At 45.2% G+C, this 25647-nt stretch overlaps 1 protein-coding gene across 2 annotated transcripts in view; it reads right to left on the bottom strand.

The window, feature by feature from the left end:
• The window catches only part of Prkn (parkin RBR E3 ubiquitin protein ligase), a 1199352-nt gene that overhangs the window by 518089 nt on the left and 655616 nt on the right, over window positions 1-25647 (bottom strand). For both annotated transcript variants that reach the window (XM_057763084.1, XM_057763085.1), the window contains exon 6: window positions 15575-15690. In XM_057763084.1, the coding sequence (XP_057619067.1) occupies window positions 15575-15690 (116 nt within the window). The remainder of the gene's footprint in view (window positions 1-15574; window positions 15691-25647) is intronic.

The raw sequence follows: 25647 nt of genomic DNA, 5'->3' as shown, positions 1-25647 counted from the left end.
ACATGGCCCAGGGTCATGACCCTCTCTGCCTCTACCTACTCTCTCCCTTTATCTATGACAGACTTTCTCCTCCACCATTATATGATAATATGTACTATGATTCTAGGAGCAGTCATGTCCTTCCCTTTTGATTTTTGTTTTTCATCCAGGACCAGCTCCTGGGTGGCAGGTGACCTGGGGACATGGGTAGAAGGATGTGCTTGTAGGTAAGAAGAGCGATGGCGAGGGAATATTGAGTTGTAAGGACAGGTGAGGCTTGGGGATGTGCAGTGATTCACAAGCTTGATTCAAAGAATCCCTGAATAGAGCTTCGAGTTACTATTACTTTAAATGACAGGAGTGAGAATGTAGGTGGGAGGAAGTGAAGAATTCTTGATAATTGAAATATGAAACAGTCTGGCTAGGGAGGATGGGATCTCCAAGTCTGCCTTAATTAGGTGCTAAAAATAGCCATTTTCAAGTCTGCCTTCCTTTCTAGGCCAGGCAGCGCTCTTCAGATGGCTGTAGTCTCAGCCATGTGCTAATTGTTTCTAAGGGCTGTAAACAAACTCCCCAAACTATTAACCTCTCTCTTTAGCCAGAGATTCAGGAAATTAGGCTTTGGAAAAAAAGTTCACAGCAAGTTGCCCTGGAGAGTTTCTCAAAGTAGAGACACTGGCTTTGGAGGGGACTCAAGGTCAATACAGAGCGTAAGCTTGTGAAGTACAACAGTCACTCACAAAATCTGAAGGAAGGACCCCACCCTTTGCCTCACTGAGTGTGGTTGCATTTCTGTCTGCAGGAAAAAGCAGAAATGATGACTGCTTCCAGACGTACAAATCTCTAATTACAGGTTTTGAAAAATATTTTTAAATTATAAGTGTGTGTGTGTGTGTGTGTGTGTGTGTGTGTGTGTGCACGCATGCTCTGGAGCCTGCAGACACCAAAAGAGGGCGTCAGATCCCCTGCAGCTTGGGTTATAAGTAGTTGTGAGGCAGCCAACATGAGTGCTGGGAACTGAACTTGGCTTGCCTGCAAGAGCAGTGCATGCCATTAACTGCTGAGCCTTTTTCCCAGTCCATCCAGAATCATATTATATATTATTATATAACACAATAAAATATTATTATATAATAACATATATTAATATATTTATAGTTTATTTATTTATCTGCTGTACGCCAAGAAGTGCAGATCAGAGAATATCTCTCAGGAACCACCTTACTGGTTGTGACTCCACAGATTTTACAAAGATTGAAATAATATTTCTTGATTGACAACAATGTTGGAAGCTAGAACTGAAGGTAGATGAAAAGAGGTTCAGTTTAGCTTTAGATAGGTAGCATCCCAAACTATCAGGAAATGAGCTGGGATATTCTAGGGCCCACTATCTTTTGCTTTTCTTCTTTGGATGATGAAACACTAAATTTGTAATTGCAGAACAGCCAAAGGATGCTATAAAAGGAATGGCAATTGAGATTTGACTTTCCAACCATTTTAAACCTTTCTTCCCAGCATGGGTTGAACAACAAGAAGCAGCAGGCCACATACAGGTTCCCAACAGTGTTGAGACCAGGCTATGCCATAACCTCCTCCATGTTGTCTGGAAGCAGGGCTTTCTCTGACTCGCTCTGCACTGGAAGACTCCATTTTACAAGCAGCTTTTGACTCTGTCTTGAGAGGTGAACATGACTATGGCCCGATGCAGACCCACGAACTCTGTCATCTGTCACATACACCCATCTGTCACAGGTTGGTAGATGACATTCCTGGGAGCAGAAGGAAGCCACTCTGTAAGATTTTCAAGGTGAAATGAGAATGTAGGGGACATGCATGTATTAAAGCATTTGGGAAACCAGGTCTAAGGACTTATCAGATGCATCGTGCTGAGGACAGGGTACAGCCCCCTTACTAGAACCCCCATCCTATGACGGATATCTAACAGGGCAACGGTATGGCCCACACCAACCTAATATCTGTGGTGCTGTGTGTCATGGACCACAAGCAGAGGCCTCCCCAGTTGTCCCTAGGGTTCCAGCTCAGCTCTTCCCCCCCTGCTGTGGAGGCAGCATACTGCACTGCCTGCCTCTTTGCCTGTTTGCTGTCTGGACTTCAAGTTGAACCCATCATTTCCTGCCCTTAGATTGGGGCCAGCTTGTCTGGGCTGGATTCTATAATGTCCTTCTTAACCCTGGTGGCCAACAGTGGCACCCCCAGACACTGACCTGACTGAATCCTCGTCAATATAGACTCTTGATCCACTTCCCAAAGCTTTTGAAGTCTGCACAGACTCTTCAGTGTGTGTTCAGTCTGTAACTACATATGCACGTAGACATGCAGACAGATACAGTCACCGTGCACATTGTGACATGTGCTATTAGAGGTACCAAAACAACTGGGATTATGTGACAAATTGTTGTCACTTGAAAGGCCAAACCTTGTGAACCTATCTTTATTCTAGAAATCCTGACACTGTTGAAACACACATATTCATCTATGTTTCTGGCATAGTATACTCATGACACCCCAGAGAAGACAAAAACTTCAGACATGGAAGTCATGATTGATTTCAGGTGATGAGACATTTCAAAGTGGTGAGATCTCACGTGACTCAGTAGTGATGCTAGAATAATTATGATGAGAAAGATGAAAACTCATTCTTCTTTATGCTCCTAGGCATGTAGAATGACCCAGGAATCAACGTTTAAAACCAAGAAATTATGAAGCCATGGGATACAACAAAGGAAAGTCCCATTAGTAGCTTAGTATTTGCAAGGACCTCCCTATGAAAGCATAAAGGAAAACGAGTAAAATAACTTACCAGATTGATACCCAACACTTAAAACACTCATGGCAAAAAGGCTAGCATATCAATAAATTATAATAAAGCAAATAATAAATAAAATATAAGAAGGGCAATGTTTGCACTTATATGGATGGAAATGCTAGCATTTCTGGTATTATGTAAATAAATCCTCTTAATTTATTTTTAAAGTCAAACATTCAATAGAAAACTTTGTGAGAGAGCTATCAAAGCAGGTAGTCCACAAATAATATATATACATGACAGTCAATTAACTACATATGCATATAGATATCCAATCAGTTACCTGGAAATCACACCCAATCCAAGTAGCAGCTAGCTGTCAACTAGTCCAACCACCAGAGTGTGGTAGGGTTCCACACAGCTGTGGAATGGCGGTCCAATCAGAATGGCCAAAGGAATACTGCCATTCTGAGTCCGGAATGCCTCAGAGAGCAGGCTCAGGCCTTCAGGCTTGTGTTGTTCCCTTCCTTTCCCAGGCCTTGGTTTCCCATGAGCAAGTTAAAACCTTCCACACCAAATTCCAGACTCCAGTGCTGTCTGAATTCCTGGTTGTGGAGAGCTCAGCCCATCACAGGTCCCCTGCTGCAGCTTTCATGGCAGTTAAGAAATTAAAGCCTTATTAAAATGTCTAAAGTGACCCTACTCAAGAAAGCTTCTCTTTCCCAAGTACATTTTGGGTCACTAAGGTCCAATTTCTCTCCCAGTTATGTCTTCAGCAATTATGAGCCGACATTATTCCTCTCATTAATGTTAGAGCACATTCGCCTCCAGGAACCCGCTCCCTCCCTAGTCAAAGTATTTCCTCTGAGCAGATACATATAGTTAGGTAGTCCCTCATGGATCTGCGCCTCGATTCCACTTATGATACGGTTCTCAAGAGAAGAATGAGTGATTAACATCATGATTATACTGCATAGAGGTTTAAAATCTCTAATCTGTTTATTTTAATTATCTTAGTTAATACTATCACCAGTTCAACAATAAATCACATTTAGGAAACAAGGTCAGAGCGACCAAATTGTCCTAGTAAGACCACCAAGAGCTGGTAGTGTCAGGGTAAACCAAGTGGTTTCAGGAGGAAAGTTTCTTCCCAGCACCGTAGCCTGGAGCCATCCGCTTCCTGTGTTGTCATCTGTGCAACCACAGAACCTTTGCAAACAGGATGCATGAGGTGCGTGGTCCTAGGCTAGGGCTTCAGGTATACAACTATTGCTAAAGCTGTTTGAAGGTGAACGTGCAAGGCTGGGTGTGCTGGCGTAGCCCACTGTTCTAGGGCATCTATCAGGACTGCAGACATTCTACAGAGTATGCTTCATGCATGGACTCAGTTCTCACAACGATGTGGAAGGCTTCTTGCTAACTAGCCCGAGAAGCAGTGAGCAGCAGAATTCTGTGCCTAAAGTCTGTCTTCAAGGCTGGAACTGTTAACTACTATGCTTCGTGCCAACACTGAGAGTTGGTAAAGACAGTGGAAGCAACCTACAGAGACACATAAACCTTACTAGGGAGAAGAAGAAGGAAAACGGAAATGGAGGAAGCAGAGACACGGTCCCTACCTTCAGCTGTTGGGGAACAAATTAAGATTGAAGAATTTAGAAGACAGCTGAAGGTTACTCACACAGTAACACATGCCTGTGAGAAACACTTAGATGAATGGCCTGGGCGGATCGCTAGGTTTCCAAGGGTGACAAATCTGGTAGCGGTTTAACGAAATGGGGAAAGTGTTGTGGAATGGTGATTAGACACTGTTAGCAAAGGGGCTAGAGCTGGGACAATAGGACTGCAGAGTCAATCTTCATTAGTGGGGATAAAGCATCTTGTTCATAACTGGGGGAAAAGATCAGCCAAGGAAAGAAAGAACACAAAATTTTAATTCCTTGCCTCCCAGGGAGGCAGCTCCCTTCTCCTGCCCAAGCTCCCAATTAAAGAACCGTGATCTTTGTCTTGGGGGATTCCCAGCAGTGAACAGGGAGAACAGGGAGGAAGCACGGTGCCCCGTGTTCTAAGGCAGATCACAGCTGCCAACACCGGGACTGCCCCAAACCCCAGTGGTTATGCGGCATCACAGGGAGCAACTTGGGTTTAGCGAGGAGAGCCAAGTTTGATTTGTAGAGATGTAGGAGAGCGTTATTGATTTCTCCTTGCATTTTAGCACTGCGGAGTGAATGTAGCAACATTTCAAGTTGAAGGAGGCAGAAAATTCATGAAGGCTATCTTTCTCTGGCTGCCATAATTCTCAGCAGCCCCTTTCATCCCCATCTCTTTCCTACAATGATCCTCCCTCCCTTCCCCGCAAGGGGTGGGGGCAAAGCTGAGCCAGCCTTCACAGGTAGCTCAGTGAAGTCACCAGGCAGCTTTGGCCACAGAGCTGATCTTGTCACTTATTAATTGTTCTGGAACTATTTATTAATATGATTGTTGTGACAGTTACTTATTATTGTTCCCATGGTGATAAGTTAAAGAAGGAGGTGTAATATGGGATTTCTTTATGTTTCACAGGTTCTTGGTTGTAGCGCGCCATGGCGCTCTGCCAGGCGCTCTGCGCACCTCGGCGCTGTCAGCTGTCATGTTCTCAGGGTCTGGCACTAAGCCCGTTGCCGCCATTTGCTAGTGTCCCTAGTAGTAAACAACTTCTGCGCACGCTCGCTACTGGCCCAAGAGTGGTTTGAATCCACCTATCAATTGCTCACACGTCTTGCTCACGCAATTGCATCAGTGTGGGCCGAGCCAATCAAGCAATGACACATCATAGGCAGACCAGGCGCCTATATATTCCCCGCGCCGTCGGGCTTGGGGTCTTTTCGCCTCCATCTTATCTTCAGTCTTCTGCACTCCAATAAAGTACGTTCCAAGAAGAATCCTGTTGTGGTCGACTTCTCTGCTGGCAGAGTTGCGCGCCGCACTTGGTGAACACTCTGCCTTTCCACACAGCGGATCTGATTTGCATGTCTCATTTCATATGCTTCTTCATCGTCTGGGCGCCAACGTGCCACGAAGATCCTGCTCACATGCTGTCCTTCTTTTTCTTGCTGACCGTGTGAGATCCTCATGTGCTCTGAGCTCTGCATAGCTGGTTGATGTGTCATAAAACCCACTGCTATGTGACTTGATGTGCTCACTCTCTTTATGTTGTCTTTGGATGCCTTCATAGTGTTAATGTAGATGAACTGATCAGTTTTCTTATTTAGTTAGGAGCTCTGGGCTCTGTCTGAGAAATCATAAGTATTGTACATTATTTTTATACTCAGAAACTTTAGCGTTTCAATTCTTAGGATCTACGATCCACTCTATATTGGTGTTTTGAATGATGTAACATAGGAGATTGAGGTACATTGTCTTTTAACGTGATGTTGTCTAACTTTCCCAGACCCATCACTTGGCGACGCTACAGTCATATGACCAGTATGTATGTGGATCTGAATGTGGTTATGTAGCTTAATAGTATGATTTTGTATAACTTAATACAGGCTAAATATTGGAGATATAAAGAAGAAAGGCTTGGGAAAATATAATTTAATACAGGCTAAATATTGGAGATATAAAAAAAGGGCTGGGAAAAATATAACTTAATATAGGCTAAATATTGGAGATACAAAGGAAAAAATGCTGACAGTGTAGGCGAGGCCTTTACACGTTCTGAGCTCTTCATGCCTGAGCTAGCCCTACCATGCTAACGTGTAAGAAAACCCACTGTAGATCTAAAGAAGAAAATACTTCTGTAGGTGGGAACTTAACAAAAGATAAAGATATCATTGGCTGGAATACATGTTAACCAGGTTGAGGGCCACTGCCCAGTTAATGCCTAGTCTGTCCTCTTCCTTGTACCTTGGATGCTGGTACCTCTCTGTAGCATGCCCCGGTACCGCCTGGGACAGTGGGGGCTTAGCCTAGAGACAGAGGCTAGGTAGGAGTCAGCCTGGCTGTCTAGAATGTGCCAAATAATATCATTCCCAAGTTGATCTGGGCTTCTCTCAATTCACTTCAGGGCCCTTGATCTCCAGCCCCATGGGACCTCAGGGCCTGTGGCGATAACTTTTATGGTGGGTACTGTGTGATGATTACTTTGGTCAATTTGATGGGATTGTGAGAGCCTCTCGGAGCTGAATCATGTACACTTGTGGGCGTGTCTGTGAAGGGATTCTCAGAGAGAATTAACTAGGGAATGTGGCCAGCACCGCCACTGAGGTCAGCTGCCCCACTGGGGCAGAAGAGGAAGAGAGAAGCCTGCTCACAAGGCATGTTCTGTTTGGTCTCCTCCATACCATGTCAGCTGTTCTCTGAAGCAAGATGGATTCCAGTCTTGGAGGCTGTGAGACAAACTGAATCTTCCTCCCTTTAAGCTCCTCTGAGCATTAGTCACAGCAACACACCCTGGTTTCCCTTCTGCCATCTGTCAGGACCACACGTGGCTCCTCAGATGGCCCCCACCATCCTGCCTAGGGGATGTCAACAAATTCCTACATGCTCGCCAGTGAAGAGTCTCTGAGAAGAAGCCTTCTTTTCTACACAGGAGCATGCCCATCACCTCTCTGGAAGTCCGGCTCCAGAGAGGCCCTGGGCTGGAACGGTCCTCCCTGCCCCGAATAGTAGCTGACGTACCAACAGCAGAGAAACTGAAACAGAAGCTACATACCCACTTGGCCAGCATCTCAGCTTCTGTCTGAGAGTCTGGTCTAGCTCCATCTTCCAGTCCCTTTCCTTCCCAACAAGCCATGATGTCATGATCAAGCATGATGTCATGCCTCAAGCAATAAATGTATTCCCAAGGCCATATACTATTGATGGTCAAGAACACAGATTTTGGGGTCAGAATTATCATTGAGCCTAATGTTGAGCCTCCTTCACCTACCATATGAAATAGATGTGTTTTCAGAAGAAATAGCTCTTGTACTTTATTTTCCCTCCTGTTTAAATTATGTGTAACATTCATATCCAACAGGAGGTAAGATTTGTGTGGATTTAAATGTCCACAGAGGCTAGCAGCAATAGAACATGCCAACAGTTGCATGGCCTTCACTTGCCTTGTGGAACACACATCTGTGATGGCAGATTACCCTGGCATACACATGGGCATAGGATGAGCAAATATAAAAACTGTCATTTGTAGCCTGAAAATACCACAGCCTATGTTTCAGATCAGACTCTGATGTGGAGGTCTGTACTGCTGCTGTCACCAGGTGACAGCTTGACTTTGGGGGTCTCAGGCTGGTCACATCCGTGGAAATGAGTGAGCATTTACTTTGGCAGAGGCAGGGACTATGTTGATGGCTCTAGTTAACTACCCAATGGCTCAGGTAGTATCATGCTCCAAGGAAATAGGTAAATTGGTGCAGTATGCCTGCTTACATACAATGACTGAATTTCCCTTCAGATCTGTCTTGGAAAATCAAAAAAAAAAATATGGGGAAGACTCTCATACTAGAGGGCTGAGTTTGGGTTCCTTCTCTGCATCGCTACTGGGGCGAGAATGAATTCTGAGAGCAGTAGCTACTCTTTGCCTTGCTTTAGCTAGAACAGTTCCATCACACCTGCCCTGCTAGAGGACCCTGCCATCTATTCTCCCTGGCCTGTTCTCCCTACTTCCGCCAGCCATGTCCAGCTGCCATCTCAGCCTGAGATACCTGACATGTTTCTGGGGCCACTAGTGAACTTTTAATATAATGAACACGTAGACTGGTGAACGTTTTGAACACTTTGCTGGACAGGGAAGGGTTAAGGGAAGCAGATTCCCATGTATGATCCCCTTTCCACAGTAGTGCTCTCATAGGAAGTCGTCATTCCATGTGTGTAATTCTGCATGCTAATGTGCGGGTATGATGGTCTAATGAATGTTGTGATAGTGCAATAAACCTTAGTGTTGCCAAAAAAAAAAAGAAAGAAAGAAAGAAAGAAAGAAAGAAAGAAAATTTGCACTAGAAGCTAGAAACCCTGGAAAGTCCATTGCTAGTACATGCAAGATACAGGATTCCAGCCATGTTTTCTTCCACTTAGAGTCTTTCAAATTAACAAGGAACAGAATCAACCATAGCTTCAAAAATGACTGTATTCCAGCAACCATTTCTTATTTTGCTGCAAATATCTTTGCAAACTGTGGAGGCTGCAGAGAACAAGTCTGCAAACGTTTCATTCTAAATGCCATACGACTGATAGTCGTGTACGGGATCTTTATAATATCCCAAACCTGCTAATCACTAAGTGTTCCTCAACAGGTTAAAATTGCCGTCTGAAGGTATAAGGCAACACCAACATTATCTGCAGTGGAAAATAGCTTCTTCCTGTCAACCTAGTTCATAATTTATTGCTAATTAACAGGATGGAGTTCAATAAAATAAATGAACACAGCATAATATTTTTCTTTTTTTGAAAGAAAAGACAGCCATTTAAAGGTTACAAGGCATTTTGTTCTGTTGAGAATGGACATTGAGATTAAAGCATAACTGCGAGCAGAGTCGAAGCAAGGGCCCCTTGGATGCTTCCAGAATGCAGTTTCCTCTTCCTTAACATCCATCAATAGAAAAGGAACTGCTTAAAATCCAGACGGTTACAACATGCAACGTTGACCTTAATGGATACAAAATTGGTCTGGGAGGATTTGCAATATTACCCTCCTCTTGCCAGCGGGGCTGCTGTGCACCTGCAGTGACAGTTAATGAAGAGGTAAGGCCCCTGAATTTCATGCCCAGGCACCTCTAACATCCCCAGGAAGTCCCGAGGATGCTGCAGCTCCCATCAGAGAACTACAGGGTTCACAGCAGGAGAGCGGAAGGTCACTGGCTGGCATTAAAACTGACATGGTTCACATTCAAAAGTATCAACGGAGATAAAATATTTCTTCTGTGTTTTCATAAAGAACTGACCCTGAACAATATGGCTTAGTAATCTGTCTCTTAGGGCTCAGACTTCAGAATTGGACTTTCCTTCATTCCTACCAGTGCCTAAAGACTCCGCTGTGATCTCGTGTTTATTTATTGTTTCATTTGTCATCTGGAACATTCCATTACATATTGAAGAGATTGTTTTTTGTTTGTTTGTTTTGTTTTTGAGAACATGAAAGGCTCGGGAAACGAGAGCCGTGAAAGTGTGAGGACCTGAGTTCAAACCCCAGAACCCACATAAATGGCGGAGAGATGACTGGGTAGTTGAGCACTTGCTGCTCTTCCAGAGCATCTTGGTTCGCTCCCAGCACCTACAGAGTGATTCACGAGCATCTGCAGCTCCAGCTTCAAGGGATCTGACACCCTCTTCTGGAATCCATGGGTACTGGGCACACATGTGGTACACAGAACATACATATAGCAAGACACTCATACACATAAAATAAAAATGGATAGTCATTTAAAAAAATAAGTTTATAATCCCGGCACAAAGGAAGAGGGGACACAGGTTCTCTAGGGCTTCCAGCCTGTTTGGCAAGCCACAGAGTCAGAAACATCCTGATTTTTTTCCGATAAAAGGTAAATGATGCCTGAGGAACTCCCCCGAAGGCTGTCCTCTGGCTCCCATGCACAGGAAAATACATATGCAGAGGAATCAGTGCACACACAGACACGTAAATATTCTCTATAAAAAGAATGTGCTGTTTATTGCATTGTGTGGAACATTTACTGCACGTCTGCAGATGCTAAATTAGCCTTCGGAGGCAAAGGCTAGTGCTGGTCACTGCAGAGAGGATAAGCATGGTTGCACATAAGACAGATTCGGACCTTGCCCTGAGCAGTCTGCAGTTGCATGGAGCCCACACGTTGAACGGCAGCTCTGCTCTCTCCAGTTCTGACCACTCACAAAGGTGAGAACAGTGGAGTTGTCTCTGGCTTTTTCCTGCCTCTGACCCCAGTTTGCTACTTTCCTCCTTCTACATGAGAACCCACTTCCCATATTTCAGGGAGACTAGTCTTTCACTCATAGCAAAAACCCAGGCCCTGTGAGCGAGAACGAGGAGAAGCCACAGCAAAATCCATGCAAACCACAAGGCCTTCAGTAGGTTAGATGGCTGAACGGACATTGTTTGTCACCACCAGAGGTAAATCTTTAAAAACCTTAGACTCAAATTCTCCTCTATTAAAATAGAAACCCAAGGGGCTGGGGAGATAGCTCAGCAGTTAAAGCACCGGCTGTTCCTCCAAAGGTCCTGGGTTCAATTCCCAGCACCCACATGGTGGATCACAGCTGTCTGTAATGAGATCTGGTGGCCTCTTCTGGCCTGCAGGCATACATGCAGTCAAAACACTGTAGACATGGTAATTATATAAATCTTTGGGGAAAAAAATGGAAACCCAAATGACTTTCAAGGACTGAAACTGAGAAGCCCATGCTCATGAAGTGCTCCATGTCAGTCTCAGGAGAGAGCAGGTGACTGAGAATGTCTGGTAGTGCTTGCTGAAGAGAACAGGCTGCAGAGGCTCCCTAACAAAAGTGTGTCAGCATGGGTATGCCGTACTTTCTCAAGAAAGCTTCACAAGAAAGTGCTAGAATTTGGGACTGGAGAGATGCTCAGTGTGGCCGAGCAGGGGACTAGAGTGTGATCTCCAGGACCCACAGTTCACAAGTACCGGGAACTCAGGCTCCAAGCACTCTACCGCCCTCTTCTGACTCCTGGGGCCACCTGCACATAGATGCACATAACTACACATAGATGTGCATACACACACATGAGAGAAACACACACTTAAACAAAAGAGAAGCGAGAGGATCTACACCACGAGGCGTGACACTCAGTGTGAAGGAGCCCCACTTGAGTTGGAGGAGGCATCTTTTGAGGTCTCCTCTTTATCCTCTCTGCTCTACAGTACTCTCCTAATCCTTGAGATAGAGATGTGTGTTCTCCAACCACAAATCATGTCATTTGCTTCTCTCTGTGATAGAAATGTGGTATTATACACCCAATGAGTCATGTCATTTGCTTTTCTCTTCCCTCCAAGGTAGCACGAATACAACAAAAATACCCCCCTCCCCCCGTTCCTGAAGGTGCATTGGCCCCGCTTCATTCAGCACATGACAGCAGGCACACTGCTGGGGACTCGAAGGAGAAGCACAAAGCTCCACAATCACAAACGAGGGCCCCAAGGCTCTGAGGTGCAAAAACTACCATCAGGTTTTCATTGCAGTCCAGAGTCCTTTGCTGAAATAAGTCACATGAAACAGCACAGTGGGCTTGGTCTGGAGTTCCTGGATAAAATCTTAGCCACCACTCAACCATGGAATATTAAGAAAGGGTTACAATGGTCGAGGTTTCTATATAGTGCTTTAAAATAAGATAAACAAAGAATTTGATTTTGACTCACAACGTATTGCAAAGTACGGTCTAACCAGAAGAAACCATGACCTGAGAAGAGAAGCTGAAGACATATTGGATGGATCCATAGGGAGCTGGGAAGATCCCTGTGTGAGGGAATGAATGCTGCCAAAGGAGAGCTAAATCCCTGTCCCAGGGAGCAAGAGTAAATGGGCTTTGAGATAAATCTCTGCTAATCTTCAGGCCTGAGTAAATCTTTGTAGTATGCAATCCATGGTAGCTTTGCTTCGGTGAGTGAGTGGATTTGAAGATGGGTTTGAAGGCAAGAAAATCATGACACTATGTATTATCAAATGGCAATGACACCAAAACAGCCCTAATTGTAGAAGTTTCGAGATAGTGCCATGTCTTGGATCTAATGTCGTGCTGGGAGCTGGTTATTATGGCCTATTTCTGGCAGGTTAGATTTTGGCTGTCTTTTACTTTGTCCACAGCACTGAAAATGCAGCAGGGATGAGTGGAGGGGATGCACAGGGCATCTTGCTAGGCATGGGGCAGCACTGGGGACTAGGCGGTTCTGTTTTTCCATGCTGCTATGTGACCAACACAAAGATAAAGCAAACAACTCTGGAAGATAAGAAGAAAAGAGAACCCGCTTAAATCTGTATTTCATTATGGCTCCTGTTTATATCTCCCAGAAGATGTAAAAATTTTAAGTAAAGTCCACAGGAATCAATTATGATTTGGGATCAGGGTAAGGATTATGGTCAAACAAATTTAAAAGACAAAACCCCATACTACAAAGACAGACAGAGCAGAGTTGGGGCTGGTACACTGGAGAGGTTCTGTGCTGAGAAAGTTGGGAACTGTTTTCTAACAACAAAAATATGCACACATGCAAATAAGATGGGCTTGAGTCCACTCACCCTTTAAAACCAAGTAATTGTGACAAAGCTACTCCTTTATCAATGGTCTGGACAAAACTGAGAGATAACATTCTCAGAGAAGGAAATCATGCTGGAGAGCCCATCCCCTACCCCCAACACAGAAAGTCACCTTGAAATGGTATAATTTAAGAAAATCAGTTTGTGCCGGGCGATGGTGGCACACGCCTTTAATCCCAGCACTCGGGAGGCAGAGGCAGGCGGATCTCTGTGAGTTCGAGACCAGCCTGGTCTACAGAGCTAGTTCCAGGACAGGCTCCAAAGCCACAGAGAAACCCTGTCTCGAAAAACCAAAAAAAAAAAAAAAAAAAAAAAAAAAAAATCAGTTTGCAAGTATGCAGGAAGAATTTAAAGCTTTCTGTCTTCACCAGCCGCTCCCACCTAACATCCTGCGCTCAGGGGAAAATGTGCAGTCAGTGAGTTTATGCTTTAATAGTATGGCTTCTTCACTGTGGCGACAAGGATGGCTGCCTAGACAGACGATGTGATCATCACTCCATGTTTGAATGCAGTCTCACAGAGATTCATTTATTGGTGTGTATATGTGTGCGCACGCATCCTTGTGCACACACCTGTTCATGCACTCCATTGTCTGAGTGAATGTGGAGGTCAGAGTACAACTGTGGAGTTGGTTCTCTCCTTCCACTGCGGGTTCGTGGGATTGTGTAACAAGCGCCTTTTCCTGCTGGGCCACCACACTTCCCCAAACAAAACATTATTAAAGGGGTAGGGGTACAATATAACCAAAGTACAGTGTGCGATGTTGGAGTGTCCTCTTTTAAGCTTGGGATGTCCCTAGAAAGTCCTTTTCTCCATCCTTCCTTCAAGGTGTCCCTCAGGTTACAGAAGAGACTTCCTCCAATCTATGTACACATTGGAATTGGACTGAATGGTTGATTATATCCATTAAATCATGTAGAGTAAGGTCAGAAAAATAGTTTGATTTTGACAACATAACTTTTCCAACATTTATCTCTCCAAATATCTTGGAGGTAGCTAACTTTGTCCTAAAGATGATTGTCTGTCATTAATACCAAGGGGATGGGAGGGCAGTGCTCACTATCAGACAGCATAAACTTCTTTCACATTATTTATATCTATGTGTGTGCACGTGCGTGAGTGCGTGTGCATGTGAATGTGTGTATATGTGTCACGTGTGTGTATGGGTACCCTCAGAGACTGGAAGCGGGTGTCAGAACCCCTGGCACTAGAGCTAGGGGTGGTTGTGAGCTGCCTTGTGGGTGCTAGGAACTGAACTCAGGTCCTCTGGAAGAGCAGCAAGTGCTCTTAATCACTGAACCATCTCTCTGTGTCCCCCTCCCTTACATTCCAACTCCATCTTCGTCAATGCTGCCTGGTAGGCTGTGCTTAACTTACAGAAAAACGAGTGTTTTGATTTTTTTCCTTTGAGAAACCAAAAGGTGATTTTAATTACTTTTTGCTATCGGAGGAGGTGAGTCCTCCTTTGTAGAACTGGCTGACTCCTTCCTGAAATGCTAGAAGCATTGTTTTGTCCTTTGAAACGGCTTTCCATGTGCGGCCATTCACCGCGCCAAAGGCAGGTGAAGCACAGCAGTGTGTGGGCACTGTTGTGGCATTTCCTGGCAGAGCAGTGCCTAAACACCAGAAGCAAGGAAAACGTTCTGGTGGAGCCAGCTCAGTCTACAGCTGTTGCTAAAATACTTAGGCTTCGTTTAGCCAGTGTTAAAACTCAAAGCTAGCAAAGGATGGGAAGACCAAGCCAGGAGTATTGACGCCAACCATGAACTCATAAAGCAAATTCAAAGGACCGTCTCATTCAGTCCCAAGGCGGAGGGGCGGAAACACAGAAGTGTCTGCCTAAAAGCACAGAACAAGAGGTTTGGGGATTTTACTCAGTGACCCATTTTGGCATTTGATTAAAACATTCTTCTTAGTTGGGACTGAGTTCCCACATTTGCGCTCTGAGCTTCTGAGTTAACCTTAGGACACACACCGAAGCTTCCTTCTTTATTCCCTGCATCGGCAATGAGCAGGACTTGCCCTTTCCACTGCTCACACTGCAGATCCCGGAGGTTCTGTTTCTCCTGCCAGACCTTGACTCCTAAACCGGAATCCACATCCACTGCACTCCCTCCATCACGGTCTCCACATCTTTCTTTCCTTTTATCCACTGGGTTTGAATTAACTGGGCCCAGAATCAACTGCACGATTTCCTTTGGCTACAGGACTGTACCAGAAGCCCCCATACAAATGCCGACAGCTATGTGAAGTAACTCACGTGTATGGAAGAGATAGCAAGAATAAGTTGTTTTCATAAATTGTTACTCCATCCCTAATGTTCACATCATATTTTAAAGCTTACTAATATCAACAAGTTTACATTTCTAGATGAACTCAGATTACACCATTTTTAGGTGTTTCATCTAACATAGTTTAGGGCTAATATTTGACTACTTAACTAATCCAAACAATTGGCACTGTAAATAAGTTTACCATAGTAACGATATGCCCAGATTGGGTGGCATCGCTGAAATAGATGTGCACCGGAAGAGGCATCCGAGGAAGGAGGCTCGACAGCAGGACACAGTGGGCCTGCCCCGAGAGCCTTACCTGACATCTGTGCACGCTATACAGGTGATGTTGCGGCTGTTAGTGGTGATCAGGTTCAAGGCTACGGATGTATCCTTGTCAGAGGTTGGGTGTGCTCCGCATTTAAAGAAAAATTCCTGGAAGAATGAGGGGGAAAAAAAAATCACAATATGGATCTTGCCTGGTTATTTATCCTTTTCCAAACATTTTTTCAGTGAACAATCATTTAGGGGCAAGAGAATAACTCTGTCATCAGGTATGAGTAGGGAAGAAATCACCATCGACTTTTGGAAGGAAAGAACAGCTTTTTCTGGTGCAGAACTGGTCAGAAATACCCTGAGCATCTGGGAGAACCCTGGGCCTTCTCTGCATGGTCACCTTGTCTAGTGTGGACTGGTCAGTAATATCCTGAGCATCCGCTAGAACCCCGGGCCTTCTCTGCATGGTCACCTTGTCTAGTTTGGAACTGGTCAGTAATATCCTGAGCATCTGCTAGAACCCCGGGCCTTCTCTGCATGGTCACCTTGTCTAGTGTGGAACTGGTCAGTAATATCCTGAGCATCCGCTAGAACCCTGGGCCTTCTCTGCATGGTCACCTTGTCTAGTGTGGAACTGGTCAGTAATATCCTGAGCATCTGGGAGAACCCCGGGCCTTCTCTGCATGGTCACCTTGTCTGGTATGGAACTGGTCAGTAATATTCTGAGCATCTGGGAGAACCCCGGGCCTTCTCTGCATGGTCACCTTGCAGGCAGCCTTACAACAAGAGCATGTGTACTTAGTGAAGGATCTGGGGAGCCAGAGGACTCAGGGTCACAAGTGCTGTGATGCGTAATATTGATCACCAGCCTGACAGGACCCATCTAGCACTACCTAGGAGATACTGTGGCTGGCCCCATCCCACGAGCTGAAATCCAGGCTGAATAGAAAGGAGAAAGCAAGCAGAGTCAGCCTTAGTCACTCTACTCCTTGACTGTGGGGACAATGTGAGCCACTGCCTCGGCCGGCCTGCAACCACTGCTTTCCCACTGGGAAGGACTCACTGTACACTGTGTGGGGACACACCCTTCCCTCGTAGGTGGCTTTGTCAGAGATTCTATTGCAACAATAAGAAAAGGAACAGGGAAGTGCACAGCGGAACTCACAGCTCACCCCTGGAGCACCTTCCCAGTGGAACTCACAGCCTACCCTGAGGTCTGACTGGCCAGCCCCAACGGTTGGCAGTTAGATGCTCAAATAAGTTGGATCCCTTGTTGCTTTATCTCCTTTCCCAACTGTCCCCCAACACACGCGGGTACTTTAGGGCGTTCTCTCCTGACTCCACCCGCTCTCTTCTCACTCAGCTTCTTCTTCCCTAATTCTCACATTTGCTCTCAGGCTCCTTCTTTGTGTTGGGTCAGTGGTCCCGCTGCTCCTTGTCTCTGGCCTTCTATGGAATCCCAGATTTTCTATTGGGTCAGTGGTCACGCTGCTCCTTGTTTCTGGCCTTCTATGGAATCCCAGATTTTCCACAGGGACAGATCACCTAAATGATGTATTCGTCGACAGCGTCTTCCCTCTTAACTGTGGACCTGACGTCAATCAGCTCTTACAGGATGCTCCAGATTTGACACAGGAAACATTTCTACTTTGTGGGCCAGAAAGTTTTCCTTGCATTTCTCTCCTTGGCATTGCATCTAGAGATGATGTGTGAGTCTCAGATGGCACGGGTGGCGGAAGTGACTGCTCTTAATACAACTCGGTTTACAGGATATGTGGCAAGTTAGATTCTGCCTGGGTCACGAGCAATTAAGCACCTCAATGGACTGAACGGGTGTGCAGGTTCACTCTAGAATCTGGGTTCAAGTTCAGGGTGCCTGCAGGGTCCAGTGCATGAGTCCAAGTCCTCACTGCCTCATCATAGATACTATATGGCCGATTGCTTTCTTTTCTGCACATTGGATACGGCCTCACTCAGTGTTCAACTGGTGTAAACAGACACCATGACCAAGGCAGCTCTTATAAAGGGGAATCATTTAATTGGGGTTGGATTATAATTTCAGAGGTCTCACAGGGTCAGTGCCATCATGGCAGGAAGCATGGCAGCAGGCAGGCAGACAAGGTGCTGCAGAAGGTGAGAGGTTTACATCCTGATCCCCGGGCAGAGGGACAAAAGAGATACTGGGCCTGGCTTGAGCTTTAGAAACTCCAGAGCCCACCCTCAATGAAATACTTCTTCCCACAAGGCCATGACCTCCTAAGACCTACCAAGTGGTACCACTGCGTAAGGACCACGTCTGTGCCTAGGGGCCACTCCCACCCAAACCACTACAGACACCACTGTTTTTCCTCAACCATTCCAAACACTACCGATCTTTCAAGGTCAATCGAGGGATATTGAAAAAAAATTAAAACTATACCTGGCCACATAAACAAAAAGTTTGAAGGACATGGCTAACCTGTGGAACAGACTGGGCTGCTTCCCACTGCCCTTTGCAGGCATGAGGGGAAAAAAAATCCTCATCTCTAAATAAAGCAGTTCCCTCAAAAGAGCTGAGTTGGCAGGAACATGGAGGATGTTTCTCATATATAGATACATAGAAAGTATTTATATTTTTTCTTAGCTTGCAAAAATCTACTGGTAGACATTTAGATAACAAATCACAAAATTGTTCTAACACTATATGAAACTCAGCCATATAAAAGCCAAAACCCTTATTACTGGGGGTAGATGTTTATAGACAATAGTCCACATTTTATTTAAAGAATTTTAAATAAAAATTTTGTTAATTCAAGTGGTATTATAAAACTAACATAAAAAAATCCAGCTCTGCATATGATGTATAATTCCAGCACGATCTCTACCAATGTTTGCAAATGGTGGATTTTCTATAGTGTGACTGGAAAAACATCCAGGGTTTTGTCTAGTGTGCAGCTGCCTACCTATTTCATCTGTCTCTCCACCGTGGATGTGGGCAGAAGACAATGGACAGGGCACAGAGCAATGGGTAGACCCAGCCGAGAGCAGGCAGCTGAGGACTCTGAGCTCAGGGACGAGGGATCTTTCTGAGGAGCTCTGAGGAAGCCTTCCTTTGCTACTGAAGGGGGCATTGTCTTGATTATTCCGGATAATTAGCAAAGCTGCCTTTTGCTCTGGAGGGAGACATTAGCTTCCTCTTCCAAGGTCATTAGCATTTTCCCTCAAAGATGGTCTAAGACAAAGGGTAGTTAATGGCTCTCTCTTGAGATGAGCACAAGTGAGAGGCCAGCGACTGTCTCCCAGCAGTGCAAATGTCCTTTCTTCCAGGCTAATTAGCAGAGCCTGGTCTAGTTGGTCCCTCTTCTCCATAGTCAGTGGGCTGAAGCTTCCCAGTCTACTCTCAAAAACAACCAAACAGCAACAGTTGGGCAAACCCATCAGTGGAGTCGGAGGAGGCTTTTCCAGCCCGCCACCCCGGGTGTCTCTGAGAACTTACAGACAGAAGGGAATCTCACAGCAAGCCTGGTTCTGTGGGCAAATTCTTCCCTCATCTCACAAAGGCAGCCTCACAAATAAATGGCTGTGTTGGTAGCAAACTGAATTTTTTCACCTAATGGTTCTTCCACTGATATCCACGTACACACTTCTGGAAGTCTTTATTAACCAAGAAGCTAAAATCTGTGACAATGATTGGCTAGTTTTGTCTAGTTTCCAGATGATAGCCAAACTATTAAAAAGAAATAAAAAGAGCAAGCCTGAGAAAAACAAGCCCTAAAAACAGTTCTTGGATTTATACTGCAGCTTGACTGAATGGATCACCACCGTGCTCTGCCTTCGTGCCATTGAACACACATTCTGGATCCCGCAAAACCATTTTCCTCTAGGCCTTCACTATTTACAGTGTTTGCTTACCCTTGACCCTGCCCAGCAGGAGGCTGCGGCCTTCCATTCTCTCTGAGTTCTGTTGTTCACCTGACTTCCGATTCCAGACAGAGGAGATAGCTGGTCTCTACCCAGTTCACACCCTAATGGTTAGTGTCCACTCAAGAGGGAAAATCTGGGTCTCTGCAGCTCAGGGGTCCAATGGGTGTCTAGTGAGCACCTCCTCTGCTCATTCCCTGGTTATATTATCACTTTTCCTGAGCACTGCCCTTCACAGACAGAAGCAAACTGCAGCGGCCAGAATACAAAGGAGCATGCCACCCAGCTAAAGTGGAGGACTGGGAACCCAGCTGTGCTGAAGCTTATAGGATCTGCAGCTACTCCATCAACCCAAGGACTATTTGACGGGTCCTCACTGTAAAAATAACCAACAAATGGCTCTAAGACTTTCTTCCCCAGCTCATTCAGACCCGAGAAAAGCATAAGCAAGGCCTGTCTTCTCATTTCTCCACGAATCTTGTAATAATTTTATTGAAAAGCCTAAGTTTAAAATTTTATATTGTTTGCCAATCACGTTTCCACATAAAATGCCATCAATCTGAACAAAAGCTAAGTCCTAGCTCAGTCTCCAACTCCGTTTTAATGAAATCCACAAAAGGAGAACTCACTTTTCTATTAGGAAAATAGGAGGGAGCCCATGTTTCACAGGGAAGGTTGAAACAGCAGCATGGTTTGTGCCTAACCTGTACAGGGTGGCCCCTTGCTTGGCTCACACTCCTGCTAAGGAAACAGGGTCCAACTGAGGGGACTCGGTGCTAAGGGGTAGTATTAACGGTGTGTCTATGGGAGGCGCAGAAACACTGAAGAGAGAACCCAGTAACCCTTGGTTTGGCCTCATGTATGGGCAGCTACCACCTAGTCCTGGAGGACAGATGAGAACGGGGCTGGTTCATCTTGGCTCTGCTTCGGACAGTGTGGCTGGACCAGGGACAGGGAAGGGCGGGTGCCTGTGGGAAATAAGCCCTACATGTAAGGGCAACTGTCCCTAGTCTCCAGCTTCTGCCTTCTCTATGCTTCTTATCACCTGCCTGAACAAAGTGGGGGTCACTGAGAGCTGCCATCTGCCAGGGTCAGATGGAGAGGCAGAGAAAAAGAAAGTCAGTGCTTACTCATATACTTATATCCACCCAGGATGTTCTCATGGACCCTAGCTTCAGACAAGCCTCTCTGGAGAACGCTCTCATGAACCCGAGCCTTCCGACTTTACAAGAGCGGTAGACATGCCTGGTTCCTCTTCTCAGATGCTGGTGCGCTAGTCAAGCGCTCACCTCCGCCTTAGCCCAAAGTCCAGCACTGTCTTACGAGCCACAGAAGTCTCACCGTGTCTGGTAATAAAGCCCGACTGTCACCTTTGTCTAGCACAGCGACGCTCTGAACGCTGCCTGGCTTGTCTGTACTGAAACCACATTATTGTGTGGCTTTTGCCCAGAAATGGTGGGCTTCCTTGGTGTCATATAAGCCCAGTAATGACATATATAGTAGTCTTGAAATAACTATGCCAGATGTTAGATTGTATAATTCCAAGACTTCATTAATTTAGCAAAGCTAGTTTTAAAATCAGGCTACACCTAGTTTAACAAATCAAATCTAAAAAGTTAATGAGTCCCTTATCATGTTCAGTTGTAAGTTTGTTTTCTCTTAATAAGATGTGAGCAAAGCCTCTAGATGATGAGCAGGGCTGATGCGGGGAAAGAAAATCAATTCTCTCCCACGAAACGTTACAACTGCATTAGACCTGCTGAGTGGGTGGTTACTGCTGTCTGTATCACTTCTTGCCAAGGCTTCTGGGACCTCTGTGATTCCCAGGCACTCCTCTACCCCACCCCTTCCGGGAGCAGGCAGGCATGCACTAATGCAGCCAAGCCATTTATAGAGGGACAGCCCTATACAGATGGAGCCAGGTTCACAGCTCTCTGTGGTGGCGTTGTAATGTCAGGCTGATACCACAGTCATCTCTACACCAGTGACGCTTTGCTAGGTCTCAAGCCGCGTCTGTCTGTTAGCAAACACAGTTCAGAGTATAAGCCAGGCCTGCATCCTTGGCCAAAGAATAGGAGGTAACGTCATATCAGAGGGAATTTTCACAATCTAAAAGGCCCTAGAGACTTAATGCTTCTGTCCTCAACATTTGGCACTGAAGTTGAAATTATGGCAAAGGCAGAAATGACCTGGCCTGCAATTATGCCAAGTCCTGACTTGATCTACTTGGTATGAAGACTAAAACTTTTTACCACACCATTGCTGACTTTCAAGAGAAAATAGGAGTATAGCAACTCTGGAGATCTTTTAGGATTGAAATGTATGAGTTACATAATGTTTATAAGATATGGAGACATTTCAAAATTCAAAATACGTTACCTCCAGAGTAATAAATATCTGATGATGACTCTCAGATATAATTGATCTAAAATCCTCCCTAATCCAGTAGCATGGCTTTTAAAGTACAAATGTAGTTATTTGATTAGTTGCTTGGCCATATTTAGCTCAGTCTAAACTACCTCGAACACTGTCCATCTCTACAAATAAACCCATGCATTTCCCTTCGCTAACTGCTCATGTCGCAGATAGACAGTGAAAACGCAGGCATCTGCCCACGTGAAGGCCGACTGAAAACCAGCCCCTCTGCTCCTGAACTGTAGGTAGTAAGTGTCAGTAGGTTCCACACACACTGTCACCTTGCTTCCACATTTATTGCTCTAAAAATAAAGGAAGGCCACTTCAGGATGCTTACAGTGACTCCTCAGAGGCAAATGGATGGTCCAGGGTCACGACCATCAGGGAAGGAATCTCGTAATTGACTTTATGGCTTTGTTCAGATGGAAAGAAATATTCTCATTCCCGACTCAGGGGAATTCCTAACACACACTTAAATGGTTCTTCATCCATTCTCCCTCTTTAGTTCAGGTGGTGGACTTCTAGATCAAAATACAGTAAACTCTGTCACAGGGCTGCACGGAGACACCCATTTGACAACATCAGCGGGTCTCGGGAGGAGGAAGGGGAGCAGGAAGAGGAGGGGGGAGGAAGAGAGGGAAAGGGAGAAGGAGACCTAAGAAATCATTTGTAGTCAGAATCCAGTTAAGCCAGATGTTTCCCCAGCTAGTCTGCTCTTCCCTTTCTTGAGTGATTGTTCTCCTTCTGTGGTTATTTTCCCCACTGTTTACTGTTCAGGAAATAACAAGCATGTTGTTGTTGTTGTTGTTTTTTCTTTCCTTTGTCCTAGATTAGGGACTAGGGATATACAAGTAAACAAAGTTCTCAAACGACAAGAAGAGCCGAGAGAAAAGACACCTAACCAACGTTTGTTCTAACGGGAGCACAGTAAAGGCCACGCACATGCTTCAGCTCTGGGCTGTGGGGAGAGGACCCAATGGGTCCCCAGGACAGGATGGGAAACATCTTTGTTTCTCACTGAATACTGGTCTTGAGTCCTTAACTCATGGTTCATTCAACAAAAGAAGAAGAGAAGCAATGGAAGCACAGAGGTGAGTAAGAACTTTGCTGGGGATCGGAACCACCAAGTGTGGGGCCCTTGAATGCTAAGTGTTTCCCAAACCCATGTGGTAAACGTAAACGCCTTCTGTCCGAAACACCCCTGGGTCTAGTGGGAAGTCTTTAAGCTGTGATGCTGGTTGTCCTGGCTGCTTCAGTTTTTTTTCCTCCTTTGCATCCTAGACATGAGGTGAGCAGATGAGCTCCACCCAACACTTATAATGACTGACCGTGGGCTGGAACCTCAGGAACCGTGAGCCCAAGTAAAGCCATTTTCCTTCTCAGTATCTGGTCTAGTGATGAAAGTGAATACCATGAGAGCTTCTCATCTCAGGAGAATAACTTAACTTCTTTCAAATGCAGCAGCCGTTCCTCCTACCCAAGAGCTGATTCAGTTTATTAGTCAGTTGCCCCAGCATGGAACCAATTCCCTGGATGTCCATCCCTGTCCTGAAATACCAGAGACCGCTACTAGTCTTGACAAGACAGTGACTCCTATTGGTACCTCTCAGCATATACACCCAGCAAAGCTCTCCTTTCAGAAAGTGAGATACAACATCCATTATCCGTGCTGTTCTTGATCTCCTTTAGAAGCTAAAGGTTTCACAAGCTCTCCTAACACATCAGCCTGCAAGAACACAACAGCATCTATGACCTTTGCTGTCTCACATTTAGCCAGCTGCTGTCCAGCTCCTGTTCCCTGATAAATAAAATATGATGTTAAACAATTTTGAGTGTTTAAACGGAGTATTTCCATTTGTAATTTCCTGCCACTGATTTTCCATTTTGTTGCAGGATTTGACCTCTAGGAGAGGGTATATAAACAAATATCTGTGAGCTGCTAACAACCAGCAAGAACTGATGAGACAGGTCATAATTTTGAAAATTTACTATGAATCACCCTCCCTGGATGAGTTATAGCCTGAGTATTCTCCAGGTAGGCTCTAGAAGTTGGCAGTTATTTCATATTTATTTCTAAATGTGCAAAGAGAAAACACCCATTATTCCAATCAACAATGGCAGATGATGCTAAGGAGCTGTTTAATCATGTCGCATCCTCAGTAATCATTTGGAACACGCACGCTAGCCTTGAGCAAGGTCTTGAAAGCTTGAAGTTCTGACACTTCCGCCACATCTTTCTGTCCTGGCTACCCTTCCTAGGCCAGCCCAGACTCTAGTTTTCCTTCAACAATCTGCTGTACTTCACTTTCTCTACCTATTCTGTCTTTCTAACCATTGGGTGCTATTAGGCCTTTGTCTTGCTGCCGTTCAGCAGCAAGGGAGACGTTCCTAGGTCTTGCAGAACTGGGTACCAGTTACTTCTATGTGGAATGCTCAAGGCTCTTGTTCTGGACTGGTGACGTGGGCTACATGTCTGTGGAACTGAGAGCAAAGGACACAGCAGCCCAGCTTCTTCATGGCTGCCCAGAGTCTGTGACTGTCACATATTCAAGGGGTGGAGAGGAATGGGCGTGTCCAGTTGGTGTGAGGAATAAAAAAGAAGATTCTGGAGGCAGGAAACTGAGTGGGGATGGTCCTGTTCTGGGGGAGTTCAAGGCTACCTGTAATCTTTCCCGTGACTTCCCCTGAGCATCTGAACCCCACTGTTCCTATTTGGAAGTCAGCCTCCTGCTTCCTGACCCAGTGGTGGCAGAATGATGCTGTGATCGTGTTACTGCAGAGGCCTGGGGATAGAGGCCACAGTGTCTTTGGTGTTTAATCTAGGCACAGAAGGTGGAAGAGAAACATACCTTTTAGTAGTAACAATTCACCAAAAAATGACTTGTTTTTGGCTAAAAGCGATGAGAAATATTGAGCAATAAAAAAATACCCTAGCTTTAAAAGATTTTAAACGACTCCAGACTTGCAATCTAAACTTTTCCCCCCTCAAAAGTCCTTGTTTCTTTGGCAAGTAAAATTTAAAGTTCTTTTTTACTCCTGTTTTCTTTATTGCAGGCAGTACACGCGGCCATAAACATTCCACCCGGAAGAAAGCAGGCGCAGGCAAGTGCACTCTCTGACACTACCGTCCTTTTCTCATCCTTCCCATCTGCTTCATCTCTCCATTAGGAGAGGAAGAAGGGAAGGAGTCTTTCCTAAGCTTACCTGGGAATGATTCACAGCCAGGAATGCTCAGATCAGTAAAACTTGGAAGTAAACATTCCAACGAATGGGATTTTTTTATATGTCAGTATAACCAATTATAAGGGGAAGAATTAAAATCTCAACTAGCCATTGTATTTATAGGCCATGTATGTGTATGTGTGTTTATATACTACATATAGATGCTCATTTTCCATTGCCTGGGTAAATTTCAGCATCTCCTTGATTAATACCACCTGATTTTTTTGTTGTTATTTTAAAAAGATAAATTAGAGGAGAATTGGTTTCTTGGTCATAGGGGTGGCTGCTAAATTAATTTTAATGTCTCCAACTCTCCTAGCAGCTAAACAAACAAAAGTGGACAGCCTTAAAGACTCTAAGACACCACATAGTCCAGCAGCAGAGGCGTCCACACCAAACAGATCAAAGTGATGGCTCATGAGCAAACGCAAGCAAGTAGCCCTCTGTCCTGGCCATGGTTACCATGGTTACATGGTTCTGGGGGTAGGGGTGTGAGCAGCATCAGCATCAGGGAGGTGTTTCCTAGACAGGCTCATGCATGCTCTTACCAGGAGGGCTGTCTATCTCTCCCCTTCCTGC

Source organism: Chionomys nivalis, chromosome 2 (assembly GCF_950005125.1).
Source record: "Chionomys nivalis chromosome 2, mChiNiv1.1, whole genome shotgun sequence".
NCBI lineage: Eukaryota > Metazoa > Chordata > Mammalia > Rodentia > Cricetidae > Chionomys > Chionomys nivalis.
The sequence above is the reverse complement of the archived record's forward strand: the minus strand, read 5'-3'. Positions and strand labels throughout refer to the sequence as shown.